We start from the raw sequence: 22,492 nt of genomic DNA, 5'->3' as shown, positions 1-22,492 counted from the left end.
CGGAGACGCCACGTCGGAGTACCGACGAATAGGAATCTCGCTTGCGAGAGCCAATCTACTTCGAGTCTAACTAAACGAGCCAATGCACATTGGCATGCAATGATTGCACCAGGTGCTCATGCCACGCCACGCGGGTATAAATGAGACACAGGTGATTGCATCAAATTATCTTTTTTGCTGAGGAGCCGAGTAGGTAGACTGGCGCCCCGGCAGGGACAGAGGACATGGCGACGGGACGTGGCGTCTCCATTCCCTCCTTCAGGGAACGAGGGTTACATACGTAACCGAGACGTTCCCATTCAGTCGGTCACTCTCGACGCCACGTCGGAGTACCGACGAATAGGAATCCCTACCAAAGCGCCATGGACTCTGCCCCCTTCCAGTGCCCTGTGTGAGCCTCCTGAGCTCTCTTACCTGATGAGACGGGGCTCACACCGAGAAGTCCATCACTGCTGTTCCGCATGACCCGCTCAGTGACTATTGGATAACACTGGGAAAGCGTGCCCAATGGGGGGCCGCTGCGGAACCACATCATACCACGGGAGTTATGTGGGGACCGAGCTGAGCCGTAGCCCGCCGCCGTGAGGGGGGCTCCATCCCTAAAAAGGAGGGCTCTCCCAAGGGAAAGACACGGGCTTCCGAGAGGAGCAACCGTGGAAAAAGTGTGGGATCCCCGTAGGGTCACTCACATGGCCCCAGCCAATTACCGGTTCTCCAGGATTCAGCGGTAAGGGGCCTGATGCCGGACGCTCCGCCACGCCCGGCACCGAGGGCGGTGGAGGACTCACAGAGTTTGCTTCTGGAGAATTAAGCGCCGAGGCGCAGCAAGCCGACAAGAGCCGGGCCTCTCAGTGCTTCTACCCGTTTGAGGTGAGAACACAGGAGGAGACCGGCTCTACACGTAGGCTATAAAACCTAGCGAACGTGTTAGGTGTCGCCCAGCCCGCAGCTCTACAGATGTCTGACAGCGAGGCGCCACGTGCCAGCGCCCAGGAGGATGCAACACTTCTAGTAGAGTGTGCTCGCAGCCTGAGCGGGCAGGGCACGCCTTGTGCCTGATAGGCCAAGGTGATGGCATCCACTATCCAGTGGGCCATCCTCTGCTTGGAGACAGCCTTTCCCTTCTGCTGGCCTCCGTGACAGACAAAGAGCTGATCTGAGGTCCTGAAGCTTTGGGTTCTGTCCACGTAGATCCGCAGAGCGCGGACGGGACAGAGCAAAGCTAGGGCTGGGTCTGCCTCCTCCAGGGGCAGCGCTTGCAGGTTCACCACCTGGTCCCTGAAGGGAGTGGTGGGAACCTTGGGCACGTAGCCAGGCCGGGGTCTCAGTACCACGTGGGTGTCACCCGGCCCGAACTCCAGGCACGATTCGTCGACCGAAAATGCCTGCAGGTCCCCTACCCTCTTGATGGAGGCCAATGCAGCCAACAGCAAAGTTTTCATGGACAGAATCTTCAGCTCTGCTGACTGCAAAGGCTCAAATGGGGCATTCTGCAGTGCTCGGAGCACCAGAGCAAGATCCCAAGAGGGTATGGAGGGAGGACGAGGAGGATTTAACCGTCTCGCCCCCCTAAGGAACCTGCCGACCAGGTCGTGCTTCCCCACCGACTTACCCTCTACATGGTCATGATGGGCAGAAATAGCAGCAACGTAAACCTTGAGGGTGGAGGGCGACAGCCTCCGCTCCAACCCCTGCTGCAGGAAGGAAAGCACTGACGCGATCGAACATCTTCGGGGGTCCTCCCGGCGGAGAGAACACCAATCGACGAACAGGTTCCACTTCAAGGCATAGGCCCGTCTCGTAGACGGTGCTCTAGCTGAAGTGATGGTGTTAACTACCTCTTGAGGTAAGTCACCTAGAACCTCCGCGTCCCGTCCAGGGACCAGACATGAAGTTTCCAGAGGTCTGGACGCGGGTGCCAGAGGGTGCCCCGTCTCTGAGTTAGAAGATCCTTCCTCAGAGGAATCGGCCAAGGAGGGGCTGTCGCAAGGAGCATGAGTTCTGGGAACCAAGTCCGGTGGGGCCAATACGGGGCCACCAACAGGATCTGCTCCTTGTCCTCCCTGACCTTGCACAGTGTCTGTGCAAGTAGGCTCACTGGGGGAAACGCATATTTGCGTAGGCCCTGGGGCCAGCTGTGCGCAAGTGCATCCGTGCCGAGTGTGCCCTCGGTCAGCGAATAAAACCACTGGCAGTGGGACGTTTCTGGGGAGGCAAACAGGTCGACCTGTGCAACCCCGAACTGAACCCAGATCAGCCGGACCACCTGGGGGTGGAGCCGCCATTCTCCCGGAAGCGCAGCTCGTGACAGCTCGTCGGCCGCCCGGTTGCGCACCCCAGGGACATGAATGGCCCGAAGCGACCTCAGACACTTCTGACTCCAGAGGAGGAGATGGCGGGCGAGTTGCGACATGCGACGTGAGCGTAGACCACCTTGACGGTTGATGTACGCAACGGTCGCCGTGTTGTCCGTACGGACCAGTACATCTTTGCCCCGTAACCGGCCCTTGAGTCGGCTCAGTGCACGATGTACTGCTAGCAACTCGAGGCAATTGATATGCCACTGCAGGTGCGGGCCCGTCCAAACCCCTGACACTGCATGCCCGTTGTACGTGGCACCCCAGCCCATGGACGAGGCATCCGTGAAGACCACAGCATGCCTGGATACCTGTTCCAACGGCACTCCGGCCCGAAGGAACCCGGGATCTGACCACGGGCTGAAGGTTTTGCGGCAGGACGGAGTGATGCTCACCCGATACGTGCCGCGTGTCCACGCCCATCTCGGGACTCGGCCGTGAAGCCAATGCTGAAGCGGTCTCATATGAAGCAGGCCGAGCGGTGTTACTGCCGCCGCAGCCGCCATATGCCCCAGGAGCCTCTGAAAATGTTTCAGTGGAACCGCCATCCTGCCCTGAAACGTGTTCAGGCAGTTCAGCATCGACTGGACGCGCTCCTTCGTGAGACGCGCAGTCCGCTTGACCGAATCCAACTCCATACCGAGAAAAGAGATCCTCTGCACGGGGGCGAGTTTGCTCTTTTCCCAGTTGACCTGAAGACCCAACTGGCTGAGGTGTCTGAGCACCAAGTCCCTGTGTTCGCACAACTGCTCCCGGGACTGTGCAAGGATGAGCCAGTCGTCGAGATAGTTTAGGATGCGAACGCCCTGTTCTCTCATGGGCACAAGGGCCTCCTCCGTGACTTTCGTAAAGACGCGGGGGGACAGGGCCAGCCCGAAGGGTAGGACCTTGTACTGATATGCTCGCCCCTCGAACGCAAAGCGCAGGAACGGCCTGTGTCGGGGGAGAATCGAGACATGAAAGTACGCGTCCTTCAGGTCGATCGCTGCAAACCAATCTTGGGGACGGATGCACTCGAAAATGCGTTTCTGCGTGAGCATCTTGAACGGTAGCTTGTGAAGGCTCCGGTTCAGTACTCGCAGGTCCAAGATTGGCCGTAACCCACCGGTTTTCTTGGGTACAATGAAGTACGGGCTGTAGAAGCCTGTCCTCATATCGGCTGGAGGGACCGGCTCTATCGCGTCCTTCGCCAGTAGGACTGCGATTTCCGCACGCAGGACACGGACGTCTGCAGCTTTCACCGAAGTGAAGCGGACGCCCGTGAACCTGGGGGGACGCCGGGCGAACTGAATCGCATAGCCGAGCCTGATGGTCCGAATGAGCCAGCGAGACGGACTGGGAAGCTCTAACCAGGCTCGCAGAGACCGAACAAGCGGGATCATCGGGACCACCGGCGTACCCACCGAGGGGCAGCGAGGTGGAATACAGGCACCGGTCTGGGGCGGCTGTCTCGTGGAGGCGGCCCGCAGAGAGGTGTGAGTGTGCCGTGCGACACCTACCTGATTCCACGGCTGGGCAGAGGGTCCGCACGGAGTTTGTGGGGTGTCCGTGCGTCGTCCGCTGCTGCCCACTGGCGACACAGGAGGAGGATGAGAGTGGTCCGGCGTTTGACCGGCCACAACTCTCCGAGCCCCCTGGGGACCCGGAGATGAAGGAAACCGCTCTTTTATTGAAAATTTGGGTACCGCTGGGGCTGAGCCCAGCGGCGGAACAGAAACAAAACGGAACACAAGATTCTCCACCCGGCCCTCCTCCGGGGGAAGGAGCGGTGCGGTCACCGTCTCCTGGAGAGCAGTCCTCCTCATCTCCGGGTCGCCCGTCTCAGGACCGCTTCCCCTTGCCTTTGCCCTTCTTCGGGGCTGCCTGGACGGGCGGGACGGCCGGCTTGCGCCCGGCTCCACGACGCCGCTTGGGTGGAGGCTGCTGCTGCGACGCGGGAGCGGAGGCAGACGCAGACGGCCGCCCTCGGCGACGAGCTGGCTGAGGCGCTGCCGGCGGCGGGGTGGAGGCAGCAGCTGACCGCCGCGGCATGATGTGACTGATGGCCTCAGTCTGCTTCTGTGCGGCCGAGAACTGCTGGGCGAAGTTCTGCACCGCGTCGCCGAAGAGGCCAGTCTGGGACACGGGGGCATTAAGGAACCTGATCTTGTCGGTATCCCTCATGTCCGCCAGACACAGCCAGAGATGGCGCTCCTGGACCACCATAGTGGACATCGCACGTCCCACGGCACGCGCCGTAACCTTCGTCGCACGAAGCGCGAGGTCCGTCGCCGCCCTCAGCTCTTGTAGAACTGCGGGATCGTGACCACCCTCGTGCAGGTCTTTCAGTGCCTGGGCCTGATGAACCTGCAACAACGCCATAGCGTGTAGGGCGGAACCTGCCTCTCCACAAGCCTGGTAGGCCTTCCCGATCAGATCGGAGGAGTACCTACAGGCCCGGGAGGGGAGACACGGGTTCCCCCTTGATGTGGAGTTAGGGCACAGTTGCATAGCAACGGCCCGTTCCACGGGAGGAACCTGCGTGTAACCCTTTGCAGGTCCGCCATCAAGGGTGGTGAGGGAGGAGGAACCACTGGGCCGGTTTCGGGCAGTAAAAGGTGCCGTCCACGACCCAGTGAGCTCCTCGTGCACCTCCGGGAAGAAAGGAACCGGGGTGGGGCGCTGAGAACCAGCACGGGCCACCCCGAGAAACCAATCGTCCAACCTCGACGGCTCGGGACACGGTGGAGGGTTCCACACGAGCCCGACCCTCTCGGCAGCCCGGGAAAGCATGGCCATCATCTCCGGATCGGTATCGGGCACAGCGGGTCTTCCCGAAGGAGCCCCCTGCGCCGACACGTCATCTCCAGACAACTCTGACCCTCCCTCCGATGCAGCGATGGACATTTCATCATCGCGGGGAGCCCCGAAGGATACGGGTGGTGCGCATCTCGAGGACGGCCCACCTCGTTCCAACGGCAGCTCTACTGGCTGCGGAGCGCGGGAGGAGTGAGGATTCCCCGCGGGTTGGTTCCCTGGAGGAAGCGCGCTCACCGTCACCCTCAAATCGGCCGCGCTACTACCGGAAGTAACCCTCTGTGGAGGGTTAGATCGCGGCAGAGGCACGGGGACTCCGCCTTTTGCAAGACGGAGCCGCGACCGCAACTCCGAGATGGTCATGTTCCCGCAGTAAGAACATGAGTCATCCATCAGCGCTGCCTCAGCGTGCTGCACGCCCAAACACGAGATACAGCGCTGATGACCATCCCGCGGTGAAATGAACCCACCGCACCCAGAAACACACAGATAGAATGTCATCTTTAAAAAGACGCAAGCTCTATCTGTGTTGCTCTTTTAGAATGATGCTCTCCTTGGTGCTGAAACACGCAGGGGGTGGGGCCGCGGCGACACAGACAGGAATGTAGTGCAGCCTGTCGTGCGCGCTCTCTCTCTCACAGGACGCTTTCAACAGCCGTGAGAACGGCTTTTTAGCGCTCTCCACCTAGCGCACCGTACCAGCTGTGAAAACAGCCCTTGTGGTTGCTCTTATGGACAACGAAGAGAGAAGATCCGAAGAACACACGACCCGCTGCTGTGTTGTCACACCAACACCGACCGAAGAGATCTCTTCCAAAAGGCAGGCTCTTTCTCAGTCGAACTGCGAAGTGAAGAGTGATATCTGGCATACCACTCGGCTCCGAAGCAAAAGGATAATTTGATGCAATCACCTGTGTCTCATTTATACCCGCGTGGCGTGGCATGAGCACCTGGTGCAATCATTGCATGCCAATGTGCATTGGCTCGTTTAGTTAGACTCGAAGTAGATTGGCTCTCGCAAGCGAGATTCCTATTCGTCGGTACTCCGACGTGGCGTCGAGAGTGACCGACTGAATGGGAACTGTACATCTACAGTTTGTTTAGTTTAATTTGTGTCGGGTTGATCCTTGGCAACACTGTTTGCTGAATGTTACTGTATGAAAATAAAGCACTTTGTCTGTGGGTCCCAGATTAAAGCCTAGAGATGTTCTTTTCAAATGCATTTTCTCTCAAAGTTTTCAATTCACTATACCTGAACTAAATGGCCTTTCTGAAATTAAAAAAAAAACTGACCCAAATTCAGGAAAACTGAATTATAAACTCCTGTCACAATACACATCACTATCTTGTTTTTTTTGGAACAGCTGCAGGTACAGTTCATCCAGAAAGTATTTACAGCGCTTTATTATTTTAATTAAAATAAAATGTATACAAAATATTATATATAAATAATTTTCCTTAATTCTACAAACAATTACCCATAATGACAACATGATAAAAAATTGCTTGACATCTTTGCAAATTTATAAACAAAATTAAAAAAAATCACATGTACATAAGTATTCACAGCCTTTGCCATGACACTCCAATACCATCCCTACAGTGAAGCATGGTGGTGGCAGCATCATGCTGTGGGGATGTTTTTCAGCAGCAGGAACTGGAAGACTATTCAGGATTGAGGGAAAGATGAATGCAGCCATGTACAGAGATATTCATGATTCAGATCGCGTGTCAAACTGCTGAAATCCCGTGACATTGGCGATCTGAATCATGAATCAATACGCTGATTCATAACTGTTTGAATCTTTATTTGAGGTTTGAAAACAAACGTGGAAGAGAAGACAATGCTGAATAAAGTCGTAGTTTTTGCTATTTTAGGACCAAAATGTATTTTCGATGCAAATGAACTAACTGTGTCACATATGGACTACTTTGATGATGTTTTTATTCCCTTTCTGGACATGGACAGTATAGTGTGCATACACTTAGATACGCTGTCGGACTAAATATAAAATATCTTAAACTGTGTTATGAAGATGAACGGAGGTCTTACGGGTGTGGAACGACATTAGGGTGATGATATCAATTTCATTTTTGGGTGGACTAAGCTTTTAAATCTTGTCTGTAAAATTGACACATATTTTATCCGTTTCAAACCCATTCTGTAATATATTAAAAGGCCACAGAATAAAGATTTAAAAATGAAAATAATACCTTAATGTTTTTAGTTTAAAAACAAACATATTATCACCCCCAAAAAAAACAAACTTTTTTGTATTTTGAATTACAGTTACACATTAAATTACAGTTACATGTCTGTCCACCACAGTCAATGGACGCAATTTAGTTGTTTCTAATTTAAGCCAGTGCCAATTTGTAAGCAAAGGATATGCTTGTTTTAACCTATACTGTGGGAACAGTATCCCACTTTCAGTGAGGGAATGTACAACTTTTCTTACTTTAAAAAAAATTGAAAAGGTTTTTGAGAGAGAGCCAAACATGCGTTCATATGTGAACTGTATGCACCTTTGTCATAACAGAAGAGATGTAAAATAAAGCAAAAATACAGTGATGACACAACAAGTAAGAACAAAAAATGAACATAGAGTACAGAACACAAAAGAAAACACAAGAAAGAGTTTGTTGTTAGTCGCCAACAGAACACACTTAAAACCAATGAGCACACATAGAGCATAAACAGCAAAACCTCAAACTTCCCGCTTCGATCTCTCCAGCTCTGGAAAACGTTTCTAATATTAACGCAGGTCCTAAAGCTCTTGCCTGATCATAACCCTTCTTTCCCCAATGAATTTTCTCATTTGTAATGTCTCTCAGCCATCTCTCTTTCTACACTTTGCCTACAAATCTCCCTCTTGCTCACTCACTCTCCTCCACCTTCATGAGCAGACCCCCTACTGCTGATTGGCTAAAAGTGTGTTGTGGTGCTCTGAATGAGTTAAACTTAAACCTTGAATGAGTTATCATTTTGGGGGAGCATTAAAGAGGGATCACTCTATCGATGTAACCAAATGGCATTACGCTTTGAGCATCACTGGTGTTTGGTATATTGAGGATGCTAATGCACGTCCATCACCAGGTAAACAAGCAAGAACCCCCAGATAATATCTAATGTTTGTAATTATTATTCCATCAACATGAACAAACAAAGTGCTTCATTATGACATGCTGACACCAGTGACGGCTGCAATCAACAGCCAACGGGAAAATGGGTTTCCCCACGTCAAGAGAACAGCACAAAAACACTGGAGCTGTTGAAAAGCAGACTGTATGCTGGAGTAAAAAATAGGAAAAATGCAATGCCAACACACATGCAACAGACCATTAAAAAAAAAAACAGTAAAAAAAATACTAGATTATAAAAGACAAATAACTATAGGCAAAATACTGAGCTAAAGGGTTAGTTCACCCAAAAATGACATATATGTCATTAATGACTCACCCTAATGTCGTTCCACACCCGTAAGACCTCCGTTCATCTTCAGAACACAGTTTAAGATATTTTAGATTTAGTCCGACAGCGTATCTAAGTGTATGCACACTATACTGTCCATATCCATAAAGGGAATAAAAACATCATCAAAGTAGTCCATATGTGACATCAGTTAGTTCATTAGAATCTCTTGAAGCATCGAAAATACATTTTGGTCCAAAAATAGCAAAAACTACGACTTTATTCAGCATTGTCTTCTCTTCCACGTTTGTTTTCAAACCTCAAATAAAGATTCAAACGGTTATGAATCAGCGTATTGATTCATGATTCGGATTGCCAATATCACGTGATTTCAGCAGTTTGACACGCGATCCAAATCATGAATCGATATGCTGATTCATGACCGTTTGAATCTTCATTTGAGGATTGAAAACAAACGCGGAAGAGAAGACAATGCTGAATAAAGTCGTAGTTTTTGTTATTTTTGGACCAACATGTATTTTCGATGCTTCAAGAGATTATAATTAACTAACTGATGTCACATATGGACTACTTTGATGATGTTTTACAGGGTGAATGGGTGATAGGGACACTATACTGACAAAGAGCACCGTCCTTCGGATGAGACGTTAAACCGAGGAGCTGACTCTCCGTGGTCATTAAAAATGTCCTTTGATAAAGAGTAGGGGTGTAACCCCGACATCCTGGCCAAATTTGCCCATTGGCCCCTCTCTGTCCATCATGGCCTCCTAATAATCCCCTCTCCTGATTGGCTTCATCACTCGGTCTCCTCTCCACCAATCAGCTGATGTGTGGTGAGCGTTCTGGTGTAATATGGCTGCCGTCACATCATCCAGGTGGATGCTGCACATTGGTGGTGGTTGAGGAGATTCCCCCCTTCTATGTAAAGCGCTTTGAGTGCCCTGAAAAGCGCTATATAAATTAAACAAATTATTATTATTATGTTTTATGAAGATGACGTATACAGAGCGACGGAGAAACATCTGAGACTGACAGCAATTCTCTTTTTGTGATTTCGAGATAGATTTTGCAATGGCTTCTGACGACTTTTGCCATTGTTGTAAAAGAAATATGATAATAGCTGCTGTCCACCACCACTCCATCAACATTTTTGCAAATTTTGGAAAACCTAATGGCATCTCAGATCGACTGAAACATCTCGGACGGTTGAACAGAAAACATCAAGCTCTGATCGCGTTTGCCCCCGTTGTAACGATTACGATTAAACATAATTCAAAGTATTACGATTAGAACGCGATTTGCACTATTTTGAAAGTAAAATAATATTGATGAGTCTTTGGAAAAATGTCATTTCAGATGTGTTAGAACATTTTCAGACTTGAGCATAGTTATGCTAGTTATTTATTTACAAATTTGTACATGATTACACAGATCTAGTGTGAGGAAATAAGCACAGACAGGCCAGATCCAGAGCTGTGTGTGTGTGTGTGTGTGTGTGTGTGTGTGTGTGTGTGTGTGTGTGTGTGTGTGTGTGTGTGTTGTGTGTGTGTGTGTGTGTGTGTGTGTGTGTGTGTGTGTGTGTGTGTGTGTGTGTGTGTGTGTGTGTGTGTGTGTGTGTGTGTGTGTGTTAGCACATGATCACACTCCCCATCCCCGATCCACATTTGGTAGCCGAGTGTTCTTCAGGTTTTAATGAAAAAGAAAAGTTTAAATCACTTTAAACAGACGTGATAGCTGATTCGAACAAGTGATGTTCCACAGCAGCATCTATCTTTGTAATGTACAAAATCTACTTCACTGTCGCTACGCTGTTGTCATCGTGTAAAGCCTGTCCCAACGTTTCTGATTGGTGCCGTGATTTCGACAGATTAAAAATGGGCTTGAATGAGCTCTTTGCCCGACTACTTGCAGAGCAAATCTAAAATTGCCGGCAGTTGTCTCGGTTTTCCCAGGCTATGGTTAAGGAATACAATAAGTATCATATGTACAGAAACATCTGGCCTACACGTCGAGCTCATGATCATTGATCACTTTTAGGACTTCTTGCATCTACACAGACCCAGTCTAATGTAAAGTGTTATTTGAGTCCTAAACATGCTGAAACATGCAATGGAAGACAAACAACAGACTACTAGGAGGAAATCTGTGCCAAATCACAGAAATGCAGTTGGGTGTGGTTTAGTGTAAAAGTCACCATCCACTCAAACAGGTGCCCAGGGATACGTGTCCAACAGGGAATTGTCACAACAAGGGCTATATCTCTGTAACTATAAGGTTTCACGTTACATAGTCCAGTTGCCCTGAAAATGTTTTCTCTAGCAGGGGTTTTGTATGTTGGTTTCAAGCACACAATTCAAAACTGTTTTAAATGTTGATTAGGGCTGTGCAATATATCGAAATTATCGGAATATCGCAAATGTACATACAATAATTTTAATAGGCTACTTCAACATTATGAAAAGTGTAAGTTTTAGGTCACACATTGGGCAGAGAATAGAGTGGGCACATGACTGTTACTTATGTGACTTGCTTGACGTTAAAAAGAGTTATTAAATGCAATAACTTGCTAAAAGCAATAATTTGCAGTCTCACGCACCGAAACGTGAACAATTTGTGACACAAATGTTGTGAAAAAAAAACTGCTGGTCACTTTCAAAAGTTGTAGCGATGCTTTCTTTTCCCAGAAAGAATGTGAAACACAAATGGTTTCATTCTCAGTTTTTAAACATTTTTTTTAATATAATTGAAATAGATTTTACACACTAATTGCAATATCGTATCGCATATCGAATATCGCATTATTTAAAGCTACACTGTGTGATATTTTCCCCCATCTAGCGGTGTAAAGGTATATGATCATCCAGGGAATAATAGTTTCTGTTCCTCTCAATTCTGATTTCGTTTTCACTCCTACGGTGGCCGATTTAGTCCAAGATTAACATGGCAATCCCCCTCTTCACATTAGACACGGTGCCATCGAGTGTTAAACGCGAAAGGCGAAGCTTGAATTTACGGGTATGTCCCTCTTTGGCTAATGTACTTTCAAGATGGAGGGGCAACATGGCGACCGGCATTCGAACCCCTCACCCGTATGTATTTTCAATGGCATATTATAAACTTACGAGAATACTTTATTACTTAAAAGAAGTAAATATACATTAATGAGCACATATATTTTTGAAAGAACTAAGTGTTTTTAGCTAAGAATAAACTAAAAAAGGTTACACAGTGTAGCTTTAACAAGATATAGCATATCACATTTTTCTTCAATATCGCACAGCCCTAATGCTGATTAAATTAAAATAAAATTAAAATAATTTAATTTAATTTACTTGCAGCATCTCTCAAAACAATAGTAGTATATGTTAGGCTACATTTATACTGTTTAATTGATTTATTGTCTATATTTTGCTGAAAAGCCTACAACAACAATGTGCAACCTGTAGGTTACTTTTATTAGTTTAAATCAGAAGCATTGCCAATATAGATAGATAGATTATTTTGTGGTGAGACCTTTGTTCATGTTTGGAACACAAATTTCATCTTTTTGATGAAATTTGTAAGCTTTCTGTCCCTCCTATGCAACTGACACTTTGACGCTTAAAAAAAAAATCGTAAAACTAATCCATATGAATCAAACCGTTTAGTCAACATTTTCTGAAGAGACTCAATCTGAATTTAGGCTTTTATTTACATAAACATTCAGCAACTCACACATCATGGTAAATGGAAGCTTAAGCATGTTCACTTGACGTGTGAGAACCAATGTGTGTGTTATGCTGCACATTTGAGCTTCCTCAAGGACCAGTAAGCCTGTTTGAGATTCAGCAAGAACCAATGAGGTTCATTCTCGTGTGTTAAGCAGCACGTTTAAGCTTCCTCGAGGACCAATGAGGTTCATTCTCGTGTGTTAAGCAGCACGTTTAAGCTTCCTCGAGGACCAATGAGGTTCATTCTCGTGTGTTAAGCAGCACGTTTAAGCTTCCTCGAGGACCAATGAGGTTCATTCTCGTGTGTTAAGCAGCACGTTTAAGCTTCCTCGAGGACCAATGAGGTTCATTCTCGTGTGTTAAGCAGCACTTTAAGCTTCCTCAAAGACCAATGAGGTTCATTCTAGTGTTACGCAGCTCGGTTGACCTTCCGCAAGAACCAATGAGGTTCATTCTAGTGTTACGCAGCTCGGTTGACCTTCCGCAAGAACCAATGAGGTTCATTCACGCGTGTTTGAGCTTTCTCAAGAGGTTAATTCTTGCACATCAAGCAGTTTCAGTTGAGCTTTTGTTTATGTTTCTTGATCAACGTTTATATGTGAATAAAAGCCTAAAATCAATTTGTTCATCACATGTGATAGATGATTCATAGTTTCTTTTCTTTTTTATCTCTTTATGAACTTTTTGATGCATCAAAGTGGTAGTTGTGTAGCAGTCAATGGAGGAACAAAAAGCTCTAAGATTTCTTTAAAAAGATCTTCATTTGTGTTCCAACGATGAACAGAAGCCTTACAGGTTCAGAGCGACATGAGGGTGAGAAATTAATGACCGAATTTACATTTTTGGGTGAACTAACCCTTTAAGAAACATGAAATCCAATCTAATGGCTATAGAACTGAAATCGTTGAGAAAAATCGCAATCCTATGATTGCTCTCCCTAATAGTTTGAGACACATGACATAAAGAAAAAACAACAACATTTATAAAGACATTAAAACAACAAGCCAAGCTGCAATTGTGTATTGTACACCTTGATCTAGATATCGAGTGTTTGAAAAACCTATTTTTGGTCGACCACTATAGTAGATAGCCTACACAATACTGCCATCATGTCAAAGGAATATATCTGGGACATTAACTCTTATTACATTATATAATTTAAAACAATGCAGTGGTTATACTGTACACTCGAATGTTTTATTGACGCGTATGTTTTAAAAACGAGGATTTAAATTAATGTCAACAATATAGGCCCCTTTCGGTATCCATGTTAGCAGCGCGAGCGCACGAGCCACCTTCTTCACCACCTGCAGAATGCGCAGGCTCGCGCCTCTCACTGCAGCGCGAGCTTCTTCATTTATTACGCCAATACAGTCAATCCCCGAGATGCAACTTTAATATAAAACGCGTTTAAAGATGCATCATTGTTTAATGTGCATGCACACATATGCTCTCGTGAAATTTGTTCAAATGCAGGAGGCTGGGGTGCAAAATTCTCATTTGGGCTCAGGCAAATGGATGCTTACTTACCTCCAGCGTTCGGATTTCTTTTTGTGTCAAGTCGTTGGATGTGGCACATTTGGTCCTCAGACCTTCCAAGCTGGAGATACTAATGTCAATCATGTTTTGCACCAGTTCGCACTGCTGCAAGGCTTTTTGCAAACTCAGATGATGCTCGTCGCTTTTGGTCATATTCTCCTCGTCCATAATTTGTGAGCAGTGGTCCTTTTCTTATGTGCAGGCTACTTTTTTCGCTCAATCAGGTCAGAAAACACTTTTGATAGTGCGTTTAATGGTGTGATCGTGAAAAACTAGACTCTACGTGTAAGGCGATTCCATTGTTGATATCCTGATATCCTGACGGTGTTGTCATCAGGGTTGCACAGTTTGTGTTTAATGCTCCAGCTTGACTCTACCATAATACACAGATATTGAAGGAAGGAAGGAAGGAAAAAATTAAAATCAGATCCTCGCTGCGGTGGCATCGGCTAGATCCATTGCGCGCTTGTGAAATGCAACACAAACTGAGACATCTTTGTCATAGATGATTAAGGAGAACGATAGGTGATTTTTCTTAACGATAACGTCTGATTTGACTGCATGTATTCCCCTTCTGGAGCATCATCAGCTGCATCCCGGCGCTCCCCCATCACACCGACATGTTCGCGTCAATCAAATTCACAGCAACAGCATCAGCAGCATCGCATCGCATCGCCGACACAAGCAGGGGAGAGAGTTCTCGCGAGATAAGCATCAATGCAGTGAGCTCACTGTTTGAACTCGGAGGACCTTTTCTAATCAAACCACTCTGTTTTATATGCGCATGATTTATAAAAGTAGTTTAACTGCCGGTCAAATGAACGTACTACTGCCCGGCCCCTAATGCATTTCCAAGGGTACTTTACAATTGACAAGATCCACTCCAAAAATAAAATAACAGATTCAAATTGGCTTACACAGGAATAAAAGTAATTTTAAGAGGCAGGAAATAGTGCAGGTTTACTTATACAGTAGGCTATATTATAGATAGTTACTAAAATAAAAATAATTTTATAATTGTAGCTATATATGCCTACATGTATTTCACTGATATGTCTAGCTAAGGCAAAAAAAATAAAAAATAATAAAAAAAAACACGATTGTTACTAAATAGTTTCTTTGTTAAAAAAAAAAAAAAAAAAAAACAGCTTAGACCAGACAGTTTGCTGGTGTTTAGCTGATTTACATTGTTTTAACATAACCTGATCAGGTGCCAAAATGAACCGACCTGAGCATGTGTAAAAATAGATTTTAATATATATATATATATAATTGTATATAGGCTGCAAACAAACCTGCACATATTATAAGTGTCCTATTATTATTTTTGCCTGATTTTTAAATTATGGTATTACTGTTTTACATCTATTTTTTATCTTTATTTTCTAATTATCTAATATAATAAATACTATTACTTTTTAACCTCTAATTTTTAAATCATTTTAATTCCCACCTAGTGAAATTACATTTCTTACCACAGTATCTGACAGCAAACCAAACTTGACCTAACTCGAAATACCAGCACTGAATAAAAATTTACCTGCAAAACCTTTATGTGCTTAATAATTTTGTGATACACCGTAAGTACTTACGCTAACTGCTACAATATCGTTTAGGAAATACAATGTATATAAATCCATCCTTTTTAAGCATGATACGTTTGGAGTCAGTGCACCATGCACATCGTAGACAGTTAAGTAACTAATGACTTTGATTAGCTCTTAAACTCTTATTATGAAATAACAGCAAGCCAGTTCTTCGTTAAATCCCGCCTTCATTTAAAGCGCGTTTCTGATTGGTCGAGAAACTGTCAGTAAGTGACGTTCACGGATGGAAATTTCTGTGTAGTCAGAAAAACGCGCCAAGCCTCAACGAAGAGCTGATTGAACAAAATACAAGAGAAGAGAATGGCATCAACAAGTAAAGCACAAACTCAGACGAGAAATTTACCATGGTAATTTAATTTACATTTGGTAGTATACATTTAGCTCTTTTGTTGTCAGTTGATAGTTATAACTTAAAATGTGTTAATGCTCCATGATACATTGTTAAGCCGACATGTGCAGCATTGCACTGTTTTGCTTTGTTTACATTTGCTCTTTTTCTTCACGTTTAACCATGATGTATGTATGTATGTATGTTTAATAATAATAATAAACAACCACTGTCTGTAGTTGAACTCGTCATGCAAAATGTATGAAACTAGTTAAACGAGAACATATCAGACCTGCATTATTGTTATGACAGCTGATATCATACTAATGGAGAAATGCTGTGACTAAAGGGAATCTGTCAATTCACTGCAAAATAAGCTAGTTGATCTGAAAAGATAAGCTCTTTATTATTAATAATATCTACTAATGATGTATTATAATAATATCAACATGTCATAGAGATCTATGGTTTATTTTAAATGGTAAGAGAGTTTCACTGGTGTTGCTGTCACTTAAACAGCATGATGAAACAAAACGAGTATTTAAAATTAATATTTTTTGATATTTCAGGGTTGAGAAGTACAGGCCACAGACATTAGATGATCTCATCTCTCACCAAGATATCCTGAGCACAAGTAAGAACTAAGCAGTGATGTATGGATTATAAAATGCACTTTGCCATTATTATTATTATTATTAACATATAAAAATGTGCACTGTACTACTACTATACTATACTGTACATATCTAAACTATTAAAGAAAACATTCTTGTGAATTTTATCTAAATGTAATTTTAATAAATGTCTACATTATTTTTTTATTTTTTTATACAGTCCAGAAGTTCATCAGTGAAGACCGATTGCCTCATCTGCTCTTTTATGGACCTCCAGGAACAGGAAAGACCTCTACTATACTCGCATGTGCCAAACAGCTGTACAAAGATAAAGAGTTCAACTCCATGGTTCTGGAGGTACTGCAGATGTTTTCCAAATGCAGATGTTTGGGGAATTCTTCCCCATGAAAAAAAACAAACAAAAAAAACATGTTGTCATCCATTTTAATTAGTTAGTTTCATACCTGTATGAGTTTGTTTCTACTCTTGAACATAGAAGATATTTTGAATAATATTGGTAAGCAAACATTTGATGGTAGCCATTGACTTCCATAGTAAGAAAAAAATGCTATGGAAGTCAATGGCTACCGTCAGCCGTCTGGTTACCAAAATTCTTCTTTTGTGCTCAACAGCTCATACAGTTAGGTGAGTAAGTAATGACAATTTAATTTGTGGGTGAACTTTAAGGCTAAATATGCTTGTTGCAAATCTTTTTTTATTTATTTATGGGAACTATAACACATTTGACTTCATCAGCTCAATGCATCAGATGACCGTGGTATAGATGTGGTGAGAGGGCCGATCCTCAGCTTTGCCAGCACGCGAACCATCTTCAAGTAAGAACTGTTCCCTCCCTTGCAGCTCATTCATGAACAATTTGTATAATATAATAATGTTATCACACAATATAAAAATTTAATTTTCATGTAGCAACTTCTTTAATATTTGTTTCCATATTGCATGACATCTGGTTTAAGGCTTTTGTTGCATTCAAATATTTACTGTTATTGTAAAAGAACTGATCATTCTATGTGTTCCCTCCTTGTAGGAAAGGTTTTAAGTTGGTGATCCTGGACGAGGCGGATGCTATGACCCAGGACGCACAGAATGCTTTGAGGAGAGGTAGCGTACCATCTGCCCCTCCATCAGCTCACCTGCTGAGCCCCCAAATGGCCCGATGGCAGAAGAATAGGGATCTGCCATTTCACTGTTCACAGTGAGACATGAATGAGAGCAGTGGGATTATGATTGGGGGGATGAGAGAGTTTAAGGTTAATTTGGAAAAAGCAAATTAAAAATATTTGATTAATTCTATTTTATTAAATAACTCCATGCATTATTTCCAGTTTTTAAAATGTTAAAATGATGTTGTGATATTTAAGTTGATAAAGATCTATTTGTTGTTATTTTTATTATTTAATGTGTGTACATTATTTTTAGTCCTGTCAAATTGATTAATTGCGCTAAATTGTATCTAACCATATTTTTTTAAGATAATGTGTGTGTGTGTGTGTGTGTGTGTGTGTGTGTGTGTGTGTGTGTGTGTGTGTGTGTGTGTGTTTGTGTGTGTGTGTGTGTGTGTGTGTGTGTGTGTGTGTGTATATACAGTACAGTACAAAAGTCTGTGGCAGGTGAGTATTTTCACCACTCAAAAATGTTTTTAAGCCAGTTATTTATATATTTTGCAATATTGTGTCAGTAGGTAATATCAGTTTACATTTTCTGTCTGACAACAGCTGTTTGCAGGAAGGTTTCTTCAAACTTGCTGTTGAAGTTCTTGTGGATTTTGTCTCAGTTTTTTGAGTTTGTTCATGTAATCACAGATGGACTTGATGATGGTGAGATTAGATCTCTATGGATCAAACAGCTGTTGTCACCTTCTGCTTACACAAATCTCACTGGAATTGATTATTACTATTGCAAAATATATAAATAACTGGCTTAAAAATGTTTGAGGGGGTGAAAATAATAACGTGCCTAAGACTTTTGAACAGTACTATATATATATATATATATATATATGTATATATATATATATTATTTATTTTTCTTCCAGTTTCACACACAAGGCTTAAGTTAAACTGTTTTAACTGAAAGCATCTGTCTCTGGCATGTCTAAAAATATCTCAGTAATGTTCTTTTCTAATGAACGTGCATAAAACGACTTAAATGCTCTCATTTCACTAAACCCTGTATGTGAAACCAGGCCATTATTTTTATTTTATTTTTGCCATCCCTTTGGAGATGTATTTGTGCAGACTTCATTGAACCACACCTGATTCTCCTCTCACTCTCTCTCCCTATCTCAGTCATTGAGAAGTTCACAGAGAACACGCGTTTCTGTCTGATCTGTAACTACCTTTCAAAGATCATACCTGCGCTGCAGTCTCGATGCACGCGGTTTCGTTTCGGGCCCCTGTCCCAGAGCCAGATGATCCCCAGACTAGAGCATGTGATACAGCAGGAGAGGTGAGACAAGTGGATGTTATTTTTCAAAGAAATTTAATGTTGAATTAATTGTATTCTAACAGAAATCTTCACCACTAACACTGCTTCAGAAAAAAGCAAAAATCTAGTTATGTTTATATTTGTATTTAATTATAAGCAAGCCGTTTTTTAAATAGAGCAACATTGAAATGACAATATTAAGAACATCTAGTGGTTTTTTTCATCACTTTTGGATCATATCTGATGTGAGTCATCCACTCAAAAGACCCTGAACACAAAAGATCCCGGCTGGAGTGACCCAGCCCAACGGCCCATTTGATTAAAAAACTCTTCACACACACAAAGACACATTTTATATTGGCTCTGCCCTCTGCCGCAGGACAGCACCAATAACTTTGAACAAATAAAACCAAACATTGTGTTTCCCTAGCATAGATTCATAAATATTTAAAAATCTGCTTTGTTCACGGTTTTTCACTGATAGCATTGACATCACTCCAGATGGCATGAAGGCCATTGTGACCCTCTCGACAGGGGACATGAGACGATCACTAAACATTTTACAGGTGTGTATTGTGTGGAACTTTCATTTGCATTGCTGCTGCATGACGAATATTCTTGAGGAAAATGTGTGATGTTTTGATGTGTAGAGTACCCATATGGCCTATGGGAAGGTGACGGAGGAGATGGTGTACACATGCACTGGACATCCTCTCAGATCAGACATCGCCAACATACTGGACTGGGCCCTCAATAAAGACTTCACCACTGCGTATAACCGTATCCTTTGTACTCCAGTGGTTGGTTAATTAGTTCTTCAAGCTTTTCTGTTGCATATTAATCTTTCTATTTTTTAAACGTGAATAAAAATCTTTCTGTTGATGATCTAAACTAGCATGTGGTGACTTTTTTTTTTTTTTACCCAATCACATTTTTCCCTTCTTTCTACTAGAATAAGATATTTTTTATTTTTTATTTATCATTATTATTTTAGTTTATTGTGTTTATTATTATTCATTTCCAACGTTTTTGTCAAAAAAAATAATCATTTTATTTTAAGACATGAATGAGAGCAGTGTGATTTGAAAAAAAATATTTAAGAGAGTTTAGGGTTAATTTTTACGAATGAATTTATTTTATTTTTATTAATAACTGGATGTTCTATTCTAGGTTTTAAAATGCAAGAATGTCTGTTCTTGATAATATATATTGTTCTTAATTTCAAATATTTTTATTATTTTAAATATATATATATTTTTGTCATTTTATTATTTTATACAGTGACAGCCCCATTAAATATTTATTTTGTGCGGACTTGTGATTGGGTAAAAAAATTACCAATTCGCTTTAGATAAAAACATCTGATAAGCATCTACTTTAATATAATTTAAATAAATATTATTTACATTTTCTAAAATTATCCCAAAATATTATCATTATTAAAGGAACAATATGTGAGAAATGTATTTCAATGAATCATAAAATGGCCCTGATATGTCACTTGACATTAAGAAATCATGTTAATTTCAGATACTTCTATCACTGACAACAGTAGTCCAACCAGGATATTGTCATTTAAAGTTGTTGTTGCAGCCCTCAACTGATGTTGATGTTGATATGTTGTGTTTTGGCCTGAAGCTCCGCCCTCCACCTATCGACTAATCACGAAGTCAGTAGTGACCTCGAGTTGGGGGGGGGGGGGGGGGGGGATTTGCTGTACTAGTTTTGGCCACAATCTTACATACACATCCTTTAATGACAATAATATAGATTATTTAGTAATCTTAATAGATTCAAAATTAATTTAATCTTTTCCAAAGAATTAACAAAAAGCTTAAATTACATTTTTGTAATTGTATCCCCCTCTTACAAATTAACATTCAAGCAAAGTAACTAAAATATACAAAATATATTAATAAATTAATAGAAAGTACATTAGAATATGTATGTTTAAAAGTAACATACAATTCATTTTAGGAAAATGATAACAAAAATAGATTATGCTCCATATATCCTAATCTGTTATGTTTGTGGTCTGTACATGTAATATTATCACTGATCAAACATCAAATTTCTTTTATAGATATTACCATGGAATCAAATGTTTTTAATATTGATATTTCTAATAAAACAATTATTTATTAAAGGGGTGGTTCCGTGTTAATTTTCTAGGCTTTGTTGTGTTTATGGGGCGCAGTATAACGTTTAAAAAAATATATATATTATTTTTTTACAGCATATTTTTCTTATATTTGACCTTTATTCCACACCGCTGTCTCCACTGTCCTTTGAACGGCTCGTTTGCTTCCTGCTTCTATGAAGCCAATCCCTCCGAAAAACGCAATGGTCTTTGATTGGTTAGATGGCCAAATGTAATTTTTATTGGCTGAAGTGCCGAGCACAGGTTGTCCAGAAACGTCACGCCCCTTACCATTACTGGCAGAAGTCACATCTGCGGTTACTAGCAAGGGTTTATGATGTCACCATCCCGGGAAGAAGCTCATTGTTGTCCAAACCGGCCGTTTTTGTAGGCAATAAACTGCCATAACTTTAAAAGACAATATCTCCGTTTCCATTGAACTTTCAGCGCTGTAACTTTGCAGATACTGTTTATTCAGAAACATTACACACTAACCAAAGTTAAAAAAGTGAAATCGCATGCAACCACCCCTTTAAGGAAATGTAACTGTTTATGAGAATACCATTGTGGTGAAAATGCTGTTTCAAAAGCCCTTAACCAGGCTCAACAGAAATTCTGCAGCTCAAAACTCTGAAAGGTCTGGCCCTTCATGACATTTTAACTGAAGTCCATCTTCTCATTCACCGCGGTAAGGCCACACTGTTAAAGGAGTTATTCAGCAATGCACAGCTCTATAATCGGTTCCTGTTCAAAGAACCAAAGCAACACAGAGTCTAGAACACCATCAGAACTGTAGTGATGAGCTAGATGTTTTCCCTGCCCTCGCTGCCATGGAAATCCTTTTGTGGTTGTCATGGAAACCGGCTGTTCTTGTTTTTTTAAAGTAGCAGAGTGTAGCATGCTTCACACACAAATAAAACACTAAATATTAAGCCTCCAAGACTGCCAAAATGTGTTTATCATAACTGTTGCATGGTAGAAAAAATATGTATCACACAGCATGTGTTTCAGTTTCCGTAGAGATTTTTAATGTTTTAAATATATTTAGAAATGTTATTTTGCTCTAAATGTTTTTTGTCTCCATTTCAGTGGATTTCCCACCCTCTATCCGCATGGGTTTGCTTATAAAACTTGCAGATATTGAGTGAGTACATTCATTTTGTCCCGTTGTTCAGTAGAGCAAGAGACGAGTTGTATTCATCACTGGTTTGATTAGTGTTAAATATGAACAGCACCACTCCCATATACTTCATGAATACATAACCTACATTAACTCTTCTCATATGGCGCTTTTCCACTGCATGTGATGCTGTATTTTTGTACATTATGTACTAGAGCTCAACTTCTGTTTTTCTTTTCCTCTTTAACCATAAGGTATCGTCTGGCCTCGGGAACCAATGAGAAGATCCAGCTGAGCTCAATGGTTGCTGCTTTCCAGGCTGTTAGAGACATAGTAGTCAGCGATGGATAGACCATTGGGTCATACTTATCATATGAAAGGATTGTGATGTCATGTGAGG

General features: G+C 42.8%; 2 protein-coding genes across 3 annotated transcripts in view; one reads left to right on the top strand and one right to left on the bottom strand.

Moving 5' to 3' along the window:
* ksr2 (kinase suppressor of ras 2) overlaps nucleotides 1-14,773 on the bottom strand; it is a 143,745-nt gene extending 128,972 nt beyond the window's left edge. The window contains exon 1 of one of the 2 annotated variants that reach the window (XM_067439495.1): nucleotides 13,827-14,773. In XM_067439495.1, the coding sequence (XP_067295596.1) occupies nucleotides 13,827-14,003 (177 nt within the window). In that variant the 5' untranslated portion in view covers nucleotides 14,004-14,773. The remainder of the gene's footprint in view (nucleotides 1-13,826) is intronic. The other variant, XM_067439494.1, reaches the window with a different exon arrangement.
* Nucleotides 14,774-15,249: 476 nt separating this feature from the next.
* Nucleotides 15,250-22,486, top strand: rfc5 (replication factor C (activator 1) 5). The gene is made up of 11 exons (XM_067439492.1): nucleotides 15,250-15,789; nucleotides 16,340-16,404; nucleotides 16,605-16,741; nucleotides 17,141-17,220; nucleotides 17,433-17,506; nucleotides 18,694-18,853; nucleotides 19,317-19,398; nucleotides 19,483-19,612; nucleotides 21,583-21,660; nucleotides 22,062-22,116; nucleotides 22,347-22,486. The coding sequence occupies exons 1-11, from the start codon at nucleotides 15,743-15,745 to the stop codon at nucleotides 22,441-22,443; spliced, it is 1,005 nt and encodes a 334-aa protein (XP_067295593.1). The 5' UTR covers nucleotides 15,250-15,742; the 3' UTR covers nucleotides 22,444-22,486.
* Nucleotides 22,487-22,492: the final 6 nt, after the last annotated feature.

Source organism: Pseudorasbora parva, chromosome 3 (genome assembly GCF_024679245.1).
Source record: "Pseudorasbora parva isolate DD20220531a chromosome 3, ASM2467924v1, whole genome shotgun sequence".
Classification (NCBI taxonomy): domain Eukaryota; kingdom Metazoa; phylum Chordata; class Actinopteri; order Cypriniformes; family Gobionidae; genus Pseudorasbora; species Pseudorasbora parva.
The sequence above is the reverse complement of the archived record's forward strand: the minus strand, read 5'-3'. Positions and strand labels throughout refer to the sequence as shown.

Excerpts from the sequence above, each read along its gene's own strand:
- rfc5 (XM_067439492.1), top strand. The coding sequence starts at position 15,743 with ATGGCATCAACAAGTAAAGCACAAACTCAGACGAGAAATTTACCATG. Across the intron at positions 17,221-17,432 it reads AGCACGCGAACCATCTTCAA|GAAAGGTTTTAAGTTGGTGA; the intron begins GTAAGAACTGTT and ends CCCTCCTTGTAG. Across the intron at positions 19,613-21,582 it reads CTTCACCACTGCGTATAACC|AAATTCTGCAGCTCAAAACT; the intron begins GTATCCTTTGTA and ends CAGGCTCAACAG.